A 13,083-nucleotide genomic window follows, 5' to 3' on the forward strand; every position below is an offset into this window, starting at 1 on the left:
AGGTGACGCGATTATTTTGGGCTCGTGACTGGCACATGCCGTATTCTGTATTTTGTGATATTTGTATAGCGATACATATATGAAAGAAAAGCATGTTTCTTAAAGATATGTTCTTGCACAAGACCATAAACATTGTCACCATAAGTAGCTATTATTATGATGATATAAACTGATCAGTCATTCATGTAGTTAATGGAGGGTGTCGTTAGCAAGTATTGGTCGTTGGTAGATTTCTTACGTTTGTTGCAATGAACGTATATGTCGTCCAATGAAATTACAGAGTCAAGATTAAAGCCTATAAGGATTGGATTGTAAATAGTTTGAAAAGGAACATTTAAACTTTCACAAATTTTTTTATTATCTGAGGGAAAAACGCTCCATAATACCTAGATGCGACTAGGCTCAGTTTTGCAAAATTTTTCATCTCCTCATTGATTAATTAATAGCATTAAAATGACATATTTGTCTTGGAATCACACTCTTCAGTTGCATGTACAAAGCTCTTTAATCGTGCGTCAAATCATGCGTCAAATCTCTTTAACGTGCAGCTCGATGTAGAAGGCAACAGGACGTTTCCATTGTTTCGTGATATATGTATCAAACAAGAATGGTATAATAAGTAGAGTTCAAAAATCATAAGTAGCGAAATAATTTTTCTTCGAAGCGTTGAGAATTTGAATGTTATCATAAAGATAACTGAAAACATACTAGTGTATAGTCATCCATGTTGTACTACTGCTTTTGGAAGTTGTTCTGTTAATACGATACGAGCCCATGTTTTTACAGGGATTTAATGAGGAATCTTACATGGCATATTAAAACTAGTAATAAGTTTCATATACTTAAATGGTAACTTTGTTGTGATATAGCACAGGTCTGCAGCGTATTACATACATTAACATGACACCAAATGAGTATTCACATTCTGCGTGTGAATGTCTATGGCCAAATTTAAGAAATGTAAATGAAAATGTCTATAACGAAAACGGTACGTTGTGAACGAGTCTTGACGTGTAAAATCATTTGAACTATTGAATCTTGTTATGGCTGGCTGCCTTCGAGATGCGGCATCCCCACGTGCTCCTATCATTGCTTTATCTTTGCAAGGAATCTTCATAAGTCTCAAACATAAGCAAGCATTGTAAAGATACTAGACAATACTGACAAGGCGGAGTGTGGACGCAAACTAAACCTCCACTCCTTTTAGTCTCCTTAAAATATCTGAAATAAACAATGTCATGAATTACAGTCTTATTGACTAAAACTCAATCTGATTATTTTCTTCAAATTGTTCGGGGAGGGGGGAGGGTAGGGAGGGGACGTTATGCCACTTTTTGAGGGTAAAATTTGTGCAGGTAGTGGGCTGTTTGTATAAAGATGGTATTTAAACAATTTATTGCATTTGTCTTGTATCTGATCATGAAATTAGAGCTTGTTCATATCCTTTTAAACATATTCCTCGACACAAAATTGATCAATATTATCAAAACAACATGCTTGAGCATTACAAAGGAGATTTGAATGAATGAACAGCGCAGTTACAGATTGTTGCCCATGCGAACAAAGCAGACACACAGACAAAATATTTAAGTGGTTGTTGAGCACCATATTCATCGAGTGTCGTAGCCAAAATCCAACTCTCAACACGCCATTATAAATTCAAATTTAGTGCAAAGGAGAGTATAAAAAATCACGATAAGCAGAGAACCGACACACTTGGATGTCAGTTGTGTGTTCAGTTCACTTGAAGTTCAAACTTTGAGATTGAGCAACAATTATGAAGACGATCGTACCAGCTTTCTTCATAATCCTTTCACTTTGTTTGCTATGCGTGTTTGGTATGTATATTAAATTTTACCAAAGGCAGTCTCGAAAGCCTGCTTGGCTAGAAGGGGTGCAATAATATGAAGTAAAGAAAAGGCAATTTTTTTTATTTTTTACTTGCTGTCGTGTCCACGTGTAGAATAATTGTTCGTTTAATAACTTTAGTACAATGAGTCTTATCTATTCGAGTTTACTTTGACGTAGGTCTATGTAGTGGATTTAAAATTTTACTATAGTTTTTCAAACAATTTAAAATCGTCATGCGTGCTTTGCTAATATTTAATTTTGTTTGGTAACTTTGTGTTTATACGTGGGCTAATACATCGTGTTATGCGTGTGAGTGTCATATTGTTTAGGAGCATGACCTGAGATCTGGTATGTATGAGTAAATATTACTACAACAAGAATTAAGAACAGTTTTCAAGATAGTATTTATTAAGCACCTATTCAGCCAACGATGACTTTCTGTTCGTTCATTTTTCACGTTGATATGAAAGGCCAAAAGAAATTGCATTCTTTTTCTAACCTCCTCCACGGCCAATTTCATAATAAATAATCTTTTTATTCAATCATGATCATTTTCCTAATATAACATTTACGTTCCAGGTCATTTTATCCGTGACGAGGCTGAAGACGAAATTTTCCCCCAAGATGAACATTCAGGTTCATATTTCTCTTTATTACATATCATAATTATAATCAGGGAACGTATGTAGGTAGCTACAAAAGTCGATCAATTTGAATTTACTTTGCAACTAAGACAATGTATGTTACAACATGGAGAGAGACTCCTAACTCCACTGCAGATATTTAAAACAGAGCAAATCTTAGTCCCTCTTGTAATATACAAATAGGGCACTGCATATTAAGCATGCGCTTTTGTCCTGTGAATTTTCAAAATTTAGCACTGGATTTCACATGTGCATGGCGTCTTTGTCACATAGCTATTAAAATCCTTCTATCGACAAATTTTAGGGAGTACTTGCAGTGCAGTAAAAGCCAGAATAGATTGTGGTTACGTGGGAATAAAACAGCAGGAATGCGAACATAACAACTGTTGCTGGGATAGCAGCAAGCCAAAAGATTATTTTTGTTTCTACAAAGGTAAACAAGTAGCATTACAATACTATACACAATCCTTCTATGGGAAAGCAAAACAAAAGGGTGTAGCTTCCATGTCTTTGTTATAATGAATGAGGAAGCACGCACTGCACTGTATGGTCTTAAATATTGTAGTAGAAGAAAGTACCAACATTTGATGTACATTAAGGCACGTGCATAACTTAAATATACACCTATTCAAAAACCATGACGTTTTCGCACTAACTAGCGACACAAACCAAAATGGTCGTATATAAACCCACATTCGATTGAAAAGTAATTTACCTAACCTCTTTTTTGCTAGGTTAAAGTGAAATTTAAACACCAAAATATTTTATTCCGAGGCTTTGTAAGGTGTATTTATTATATTTTAGGTAGGGAGTGCAAATCGTTGGACCCGACGAAGCGATTAGATTGCGGTTATTATGGAATCAAGGAAAAGGAATGTTTGACAAAAGGCTGCTGTTGGGACAAAAGTCATGAAGGCGTTCCCTGGTGTTTTTACCAAAGTATACTTAAACACTTTATATAATTCTTTCACATATATAAAATTCTTATTTAACTTGACAAGTCATAAAAACGTACAAATCACTGTAATCTTCACATTGTTTCAAAGTTTGAAGAAATGTTATGCAAAATTTTGACCATTGCAGCTATAAATATTTAAACTATGGTTTCACACACATATAGGTTGTGCTTGCGATGTTGTAAAACCACAAGACAGAATTGATTGCGGATACTTAGGAATAGATGAAAGCGAATGTAAAAAGAGAGAATGTTGCTGGGATAACAGCATACCTGGTGTCAACTACTGTTTTTACAAAGGTATGGAGTTTTCTATTACAGCCAGTGTTTCATCCTTTACGAAATAGGGTGTTTTCTTTGCATAATTTCTTCTGTTGGATCGTTAGAGAGACTACTCAAAACAAATGTTTGACAGCCTGTCATATAACGGTTGCACGAGTAACAAAAACTTTCAAAGTGGGAGAACCCATTTTGCTGTACCAAAGTAGTATCAAATAATTTAACACAAAATAACTGCATGCACAATAATAAGCAGTTGACCAAGTGTTCATCATAATAACAATCCCAAGATGCAATTGAATTAATACTATCAAATAATGCTAAATATTCCATAACTCATGCTAACAAAGTCAAAACGTGAAACTAATTTTTCTCAAAATGTTTTGTAGGTAGTGTTTGAACGACGATTTCTGGCACAAGGAACGATGTAGTACATTAGTATTGTCAAATTAACTATGGTTGTTGTAGTCAAATATATTCTTTTATTGTGGCATTGTTGACATTTGTCTTGCATTAAATTTGCTAGTGTATGAAGCATTTGTCTTTTTGGGGAAAGCACACGATTTAATATAAACACACCATGTTTAACACAGACAACAAGCATGAGAATTTTATCATAGCATGACTTATTTGTTACACTGTACTGCAAATGCAATTTCATTGCTAGAATTGTTCATTCAAGCGGTAAAACCAATCCAAACGCGAGCATTTTACGCGCCTTGTGAATTTATTCTGTTGAATGAATACATTCATGGTATGTCAATTTGGGCTCAATCAAAAGTGATCCTCTTAATAGCTGTTGCTGAGTCGGACATGAAATAACAAGCAATAATAAGGTTTTATCTGCCTTTTATGTGAATCTTACAGTTAGAGTTCACCCAGTTTGACTAAGAAGCTTTTATACGAAAGATTTGAACGATTAACAACATAACTCGCCTTCTCCATCTCTGAATATTTGCAAAGTTTCTTCTATTTGAGCTCAAATATCAATTTGAAAGCTTAAACCATTACGTTACTGACTTAAACTGAAAAGTAAAAGCTGTTGCGTTTTCTTCAAATATGTCACATCAATTCACATATTGATTGGCTAATGGCTACATAAATTGTGTAAGAGCCTACATTACGGTTAGCGTGTTACTGAAGTGCTTTCATGAATTCATTTTAGCTATGACTCGTTTTTTCTTAAGATCAGTTATTATCGCTAAGTCAGTTATTTCTTAAGATCATATGTTACTATTTTATTAAATAAATTTTACTTAATTTACTCTCCAATTTTTATTTCTATATTGACATTTTTTTGTTGCCTAATCGAAGCTAAACTTATCTCTCCCAAGTTTTTTTCAGATTTTTCTTTTAACGACCCGTACAGATGATTTACAAAACAGGCAATGACATAAGATATAAGTTTACCGTTGACAGTACTTTGATAAGATAGTATAATCAGTGCAGGGAAGTGGATTTGACGACTGAAACAATACAACGAACTCCAGTCTGGAAGGGAGTAGGGGCAGTTAAATTCAAAATGCTTTAAAAGGCAATTTTTAGTCAGAATATCATTTATTTTGTGCAGATATCATGAACTGACAAATGTAAATAATTGTTACACATTACATTAATGAGATTAAAGATCCCATATATCTTCTAACGCACGCAAAAGGGAAGGAATGGTGTTAACTTTTGAAAATCTTTAAAGAAACGTGTACAACACAGACTTATAATATAGGAAGGCATCCCATTCGTAATCTGGCCTTTGAAACACTTAGCAGGAAAGGTATGATAAGTGTAGTATTGAACAAGCACATAGTGCTGACATTTTTCCATAAGCACTTTGAAAACTCTTTTTTAACTTTAGAGGAACGCCAGAAGAATTTATGAGGCTGTGCGTACATTAGAATAGCGTGCATTAGAAATATAAGGAATGCTAGTGATTTACAAGGAAAAACATTATTGTTCAAAATCATTACTTTAACTATAAAGCTTATAACAAAGCTCAATTTACAAAACTAATCATGTCTTACGTATGTTTGCAGTATTATTTACATTGACGACGAGCAAAGAAAAGTGCTAAGATAATCTTGTAATAAGTAAATAATCATTATAAAGGTTTGTTCCTAACTCTAGTTTCTATCCACAAAAAAGGAAAGTTGCATGTACGTGTCACTGAGACTTAGTGGAAGAAAAAACAAATTGATAACAGTTTAAAATTAAAAGAAAATGGACACAAATAATTGTTTAAAGCCGAATAGCAAATATCTGAATCGCGAATGAAAACTGATGCCTATCTGGGCTTTGAATAAACAAGCTTTTTCATGTATCACATTGCCACTAGACCTTTACTTTGAAAAACCTAAAACTCGATTAAAGATGACAGCTTTCAATTCACTCCTGTTATACGACATCCACGAATTCCTAAACTAGTAAATTTATAATGATCACTTTTCAAGGTTTCACGATAGCATTTAGCACCTTCATTTATTACTTGAATATCATTAATTTTGAAATCAATAAGCTTACAATTCTTGTTTCCTAAAGCTGCACTAAGATCTTTAGCACCTTCATTAGTCATTTCTACACCCCCTACATAAAGTTTTTTCAGCTTGCAATTTTTGCTTTTCAAAGCTTCGCTCAGATATTTGATGAAAATATATGTAACAAAAGTACCACTTATTGCTAATTCAGTCAGTCTACAATTTTCATTTTGTAAAGCTTCGCTCATATTTTTGGCATCTTCCTCAGTCAATTCAGTACAACTTATAAGCAAGTTTGTTAATTTGCATTTCTCACTTCCTAAAGCTTTGCTGAGATGTTTCAGAAAATGATCTGTTCGTTGAGAAATGTAAATATTCAGAGTGGTAAGATTACAATTCTCACTTTCTAATGCTACACCAAGTCCTTTAGCGCTTTCTTCAACGATTTTAACTGTCCTTATGAGCAATGTTTTTAGTTTGCTGTTCTCCCTTTTCAAAGCTTTACTGAGATATTCAACACAATGATCTGGTAAATTAGAACTTTTAATTCTTAGAGAAGTAAGTTTACAGTTCTCCGATTCAAGAGCTTCACTAAAATCTTGCATAACTTCATTGGTAATTTGAAAGATATTAACATCCAATTTCGTTAGTTTGCAATTTTCACTTTTTAAGGCTTCACTGAGGTATCTAATGCAAAGATCGGTTTTATTGCTACCACAAATACTTAGTTCAGTAAGTTTACAAAATGGATTACTTAAAGCTTCAACAATGCATTTAGTAAAATGATCAGACATTTTATTATTATAGATGGTTAATTTAGTCAATTTGCAATCCTCGCTTTGCAATGCTTCGCTAAGGTATTTTGCAGAGTTAAGTTCTAGTTTTGTGGTATGAATGATCAATTCAGTAAGTTTACAATTTTTACTTTTTAAAGCTTCACTAAGAACCTCGACACCTCTTGTGGAAATTTTAGTTCTTTCGTAATTTAACTTGGTCAGCTTGCAATTTGAGCTCTTTAAAGCTTCACTCACATATTCGGTGCTTTTATTTGAAAGATTACTTCCACCAATCAATAATTCAGTAATTGGACAGCTTTGGCTTTTTAAAGCGTCACTGAAATGTTTCATAAAATAATTACCAAAATCACATCGTAAAAATGAGATTGAAGTTAGAGTGCACGAGGCGTTGTTGGATAGAAACATTTTCATTCTGAGACAGCTATCGTTATCAAGCATTTTGCATTCATCAAATGTGATTTTTTTTATGTGTCTACATTCAGAGAGAAATTCGAATAATGCATTGCAATCAACTGGCGTAAAAGAGACATCACTTATGGAAATTTCTTCTGTTGCACTTTGTAATTTTGCACAAGCTGATCTGATTACATCCAAGTCTTGTATTTCGTAAAGGCATTTAATGCCAAGAAACCCAATGGTTTTGCAACCATCGCTAGATTTCAGCTGCAAGATCCATTTTTCAAGTCTAGAAATCCAAATGCTGCATCATTAATCAATAATGTTCAATTATCAGAAAAAACCTTAATGATTTCCCTTTAACAATGTGAAACTTTACCATTGATACTATGGAGTCCATGCGAAGCAAAACTTCTACATTACAGCATCAAGCAACAGTCTATAAATTTCATCTCCAAACGGAATCCACCTTTCCAAATTTATTTACAAAAATGACCTTTCATCATTCATTAGATTCAAATGTGAGCCTCTGTTTTAAGGTCTTTACGGATCAAGTAGTTTATTTGAAAAACATCAAAATTTCTAATTTTCAAAAAACCAAAGCAAACAGAAAATACTATGACTTTATTTTTGAATCAGTGCAGCTCAATCAAACTTAGATATACGAGCATGTCTGAGCTTATACGTACATTACTTAAACATCAATTTTTAACGTTTTATAAATTGATTATGGCATACACAATACTTTGAAAAAACATTCTTGATATGCAAATTGGAAATTTTGCTGTTCTCTAAAACAAATGCTTGCTTTCGTCATGTATAACTTTAAACAAAATTTGCCTAATACCATAAATGTGCGTTATCAATTTAAATCTAAAAATACAAATCTTTGAGAAAATACGCAAACATTTTCAAAAACAATTTCTCTTGCATTTCTAGATTTTTAACTAATCCCTTCATTATATTTCAATCTCTAATAGTAGCTATAGCAGCGTAAAAACCAAATAGCTTCCATAAATGATCAAGAGGAATTATAAATGAAAAAAAACTTTCCAAATCCCTTATATTGGCAAATTCATAACTCTAAAAAATCAGACTTAATAACACTATACCTCATTTGAACATCGTCGAGATTCATTCTTTTATTCTCTTTCTTCGAGTCGCCAACTAAACCAGCAACAAACTCTATCACCAAATGCCATTTAGGATCTGCCTGATGATCATCCAAAAACTTTCCAATGCTTTTCCAGTCGTCAACAACGCGCCATGCAGCAAGAAACTCTTGAAGAGTCAAATGAAGAAAGCAAAAATAATTCCGTCTTTTGTCTGGTATTTGGTGAAGTAAACCACAATTAACTAGATCTTCAAAGCCTGTAAGGTGTGTTTCATCAAAAATCAATTTCCCTTCATCCATTCCTTTCTTTGCAAGGCTTTTCATCTTCTGTATTTCATCATCAAGCTCGCTTGGTAAAGGCTTTACAAAATAACCCCTGTCTGGCTTCGGTATTGATCCTGATTTGCAGCGTGGATGGTGTCTCCAGAGTAAGATTCTCACCACTCTTTTGTATAATTCGGTGATAGTCTTTGGAATATCCTCAGCATTATTGATGAAGCTTTCCTTCAAGGTCAGGCAAATGATGTAACAGTTAACGGGAATATAACACAAGCTCCGAAGTTCTAGAGAACTGTCAATGCGATCGAAAATCTTTCTAGCAGTACTCTTGTCTTTCCAACAAAACTTGAAAACATATTCCTTAATCTGATCCTCAAGAAATCCCAGGATCTCCACAGTCCTTTCAAACTTTAGTAGTTCAAAGGCATGTTGCGCCGTGGGCCGCGATGTTATAAAAACAGTAACACCAGGCAGCAATCTTCCTTCAACTAACATACTCAGTAGTGTAAACGCTGGCCTTTTTGCATTAACACACAATGAGCCATCAGTTCTAAGATGTTCATTGTTCAGAGAAAGCTCATCAAGACCGTCAAAAATAAGTACTGTTCTATCAGGATTTAACAGTACAAAATCATAAATTTGTGCAAACTGTCCAACAGAGTACCCATCACAATCACCTAGCATTTCTTTGAGCGTCATGTCGTCTTCTTTAAACGAACGACATCGGATTAAAAGCACAATTTTATCAGTCCAGAATTTGTCCGAAGTATTCTTCCATTCATGCATAAGCTTTCTCGTCAACATAGTTTTACCAATTCCTGGTCTTCCTATCACTAAAATGGATCGAGGATACAACTGATCTTTCTTACTCTGGACTGGCAAAAATATTTGTGTCGCACGTGTGATTTTTACAGCATCGTTTCTAATTTTGAGATGACAATGGAATATTTCATGCCTTTCAAAAGTGTCTGGGTAAGACTTTCTTAACTGCCTTTCAGCTTGCATTACGACATTTACATAAACATCTTTGACATTTCGCCAGGCATTTACATCATCTCCAAAATCATCGTGTATTTCAAATATTTTGTGCGTGTAAAACTTACGTTTGAGTTTTTCCAACCACTTACTTTGGCGTGTTCGTAATAAGTAAACCATACAAAATTCCTGCTCAGTCATAATGTAACTGTCATTGAAAGCTAAATACGCTAAGTAACACAGCTCTAAAGTTGTCAATATTATTACGATGACATTAGCAATTGCAATAACCCAGATCAAAGTTTCGCTTTTATCACCTTTCGGATTCTTGCAATCAAATGATGTGACGTTGTGTGAAAATAGAAATTTGTGGTTTGATAAAGGGTTTTCTTTCATCTTAGGATGCCATGAGCAGGAGTAGTCGGTTGGATACTTTGCTGAGAAAAGTATGGCAGCAAATATAGACAATATGACATGCCGAGCAACCAAATAAAAGATGTAAATCAGAAATGTGGAAAAGCGAGATGCATTTTTGCTAGACAGAGGAGTGTCTTGAATAACTTGTGGAACTAAGGCTTGATCACTTTCATCAACAAATTCTTTTAGATTAAGCTGAGCATATTTTTCAACTCTATTCTTCACTAGATATCCATAAATGAGAGTCGCAAGTAAAAAAATACCGAAGTTTAAAGTAATGATGAGAATTAACGGGAAGTTTATTGTTATCTCCTCGTTGTATTTTCTCCAACAATCTGATTCAATATTTCTCAATAAAGATTCATGTTTAGTAGTTGGTATCACCTCTATTGAGCAATAAAACGAAGTAACACCATACATATTGATTGAAATACCGAGAATTATCAAAAGGAATGTACCAAAGAAGACAAGCAGTAGTCTTTCATATACGTTGAATGACTTGTGTGGAATATATTCAAGGCATTTATACATTTTTCGTTTCCTGTAAAAAGCACAAGCGCATTGATATACATCACTTATCAATTTTAGTAATATTGAACCAGTTCTCCATTTTTTAAACGTAATCGGTGTATTCATTTTCACCAATTTATTTCTATATTTGTACTAAATTGGATTTTTCCATATCAACATTTGTCACATCCCAATCACTTTAAAGACGAAATTGCTAAGAAAATTTTAGGTTAACGAGTGTACAGCATGTAATATGACAGGTCATGAGTACTCCGGAAAATTAAGCGAAAGCGATATTAGCTAGCTACATAGCTAGAAAATATATCTTGCAATTGCTTACCACACAATCCATAAGAGCTCTTGCTAAACAAGCTTAACTCATGAATAAAATCCTCCCATTTAGGCCCGTTTCAAACGTCGCTTTTTACATGAGGCGAATGCATTAAAGACAAAAGAAAATGGGATAAAATGCCTTATTACCTTTCGTCTGAAATGCATTCGGCTCGTGTAAAATGTGATGTTTAATACTGGGCCTTACACTGTTAAAACATTTCTTTCATTGAAGTTAATTGCTCAAAGCTTGGATGAGGCTCCCCCTGTCGCTTTATTATTGGAAATCCCTCTTCTAAGAAAGCCCATTGTATCTTTATTTCTGCTAGTGTGTCAGCTGGGATTTTGTATTCGGATGTGTTAAATCAATACTGCTCATACCTTGTGTTTGTTAGTATGGCGCAAAGTATTGTGTTAAATAGTTTAAATATTAGGCTGATGGCAACTCATTGATAAATTTAATTTTCACTTTAAAAGTGCCATTCCGACAAATTCGAGAGAATTAAGATAATTGTTTTAAGAATTTGGGCGTTAAAAGCATGACTCGCAGTTATCATGCCGTTTTTAGGTGGATATATTAATTATAGACACAAACAGATGCATGGGGAAACTAGAACCTTAAATAGGGGGGGTTGTATATTCATATATTCATAAATGCTTGACTGATTTATTGTGTTAGCGATTATATTTTCAAAAGAAATCAACATGGCAGAGCTGAAAAAATGAATATTCACCCTCCCCCACTTAACATTCTAGTTTCGCCTCTGAGGAGATGTCCCAATGTTACTTAAATTGACATCGGTTTCATCACTGATAACAAATTGTGACTACCGCTAAGGTTGTCGAAACGTCAGTCAACAACAACAAAAACAGTCCTTCTCAGGACTTTGTTTTAATTATACAAATATATCATACATACCACGAATACTTACCCCATACCTTATTAAATATTTAACAAAGATTCTCTGTGTATGTATAGTGTATATTGTATGAGTAATGAAACAGTTGCTAAAAACGTGCTACATTTTTTAAGACAAGTGCGTAACGAGTAACAAAGCTGAATCATCTTATACTAATGCTTAAAGATTCAGCTTCTTTTGAATCATGGAAAATGTATTTTTTTCTGGTGATAAGAAATATTACGATGAATCAAAATCAATTCAGAGCGAACATACCACAAATATCTATTCCATACTTGAATGATTATTATGTATAGCATCAAATTATTTAAACAAACTGTCTATAAATGTTTCAATATATAAAATGCCCTGTAAGCCCGTGCGGTTTGAAACTTTCTTCAATAAATACTTTGGACTAAAATTCTTCATTCCTTCCTTTTCATTTATATGATATTATTTATGTAAGTTGTAAGTATTTGACAGCAGTTATAGAAAATGACAGTAAATAATTGAAGTGATAGCCCATTATACGGTACACGTAGCTATATAGTTTGAAGAAAAAACTACTTACCTACGTACGCTTAAACTCTTGATCTAGATCTTCATTTCTTGGTGCTCCTAAATCCTTGCTTACAAAGATACAGACTTTACGTTAAACGTTCGATATTCGATCCACAATCCAAATGGCAGATGTTGATGATTCCGTTTGAGTTTAAAAATAACATTCGTCGTATCGTCGTATATTCAGACTTGAGCTTTGAGTTTTGTTTATATCTGTGTTACCAGAGCAAACTACCAAAGCGAACTATGGAACAAACTACTAAGCAAACGACCGAAGCAAACTACCGAAGCAAACTCTAAAGCAAACTATTAAAAGCAATTAGCAAGTCAAACTGAACGAAGACTTTCGGTGTTATGCATTTGTATAAAGTGTGTGATTGGAATTTGTGTGATGAAAGGAATTTGTTTGTTGTTGTTACGAAATAGCGTGTTTGTTCCATTTTTGTTAAGAATGGCAAACGACGTGGGAAAAAACCCCGTTCAGACAACATATGATTTAGTTTACCCTAATAAAATGGAAATGCTGCGGATTTGATTCAGGGATTTTGTCGAAATTCGAGAAAATGCTGGTAATCTATATGTGGCCATGTCTGCAATAATACACACTG

General features: G+C 33.8%; 2 protein-coding genes across 2 annotated transcripts; one reads left to right on the top strand and one right to left on the bottom strand.

Moving 5' to 3' along the window:
* The first annotated feature begins 1,701 nt into the window (after window positions 1–1,701).
* LOC124436455 (integumentary mucin C.1-like) lies at window positions 1,702–4,229 on the top strand. Its single transcript, XM_046986388.1, has 6 exons — window positions 1,702–1,838; window positions 2,431–2,487; window positions 2,800–2,928; window positions 3,300–3,434; window positions 3,616–3,750; window positions 4,119–4,229. The coding sequence occupies exons 1-6, from the start codon at window positions 1,778–1,780 to the stop codon at window positions 4,127–4,129; spliced, it is 528 nt and encodes a 175-aa protein (XP_046842344.1). The 5' UTR covers window positions 1,702–1,777; the 3' UTR covers window positions 4,130–4,229.
* A 1,038-nt stretch (window positions 4,230–5,267) lies between these two features.
* LOC124436453 (NACHT, LRR and PYD domains-containing protein 12-like) lies at window positions 5,268–12,829 on the bottom strand. The gene is made up of 3 exons (XM_046986385.1): window positions 12,486–12,829; window positions 8,503–10,716; window positions 5,268–7,679 (listed from the first exon to the last, which is right to left on the bottom strand). The coding sequence occupies exons 2-3, from the start codon at window positions 10,704–10,706 to the stop codon at window positions 6,104–6,106; spliced, it is 3,780 nt and encodes a 1,259-aa protein (XP_046842341.1). The 5' UTR covers window positions 10,707–10,716; window positions 12,486–12,829; the 3' UTR covers window positions 5,268–6,103.
* Between the last annotated feature and the right edge of the window lie 254 nt (window positions 12,830–13,083).

The sequence above is a fragment of the Xenia sp. Carnegie-2017 genome, unplaced genomic scaffold, assembly GCF_021976095.1.
Source record: "Xenia sp. Carnegie-2017 unplaced genomic scaffold, XeniaSp_v1 HiC_scaffold_16, whole genome shotgun sequence".
Lineage (NCBI taxonomy): Eukaryota > Metazoa > Cnidaria > Anthozoa > Malacalcyonacea > Xeniidae > Xenia > Xenia sp. Carnegie-2017.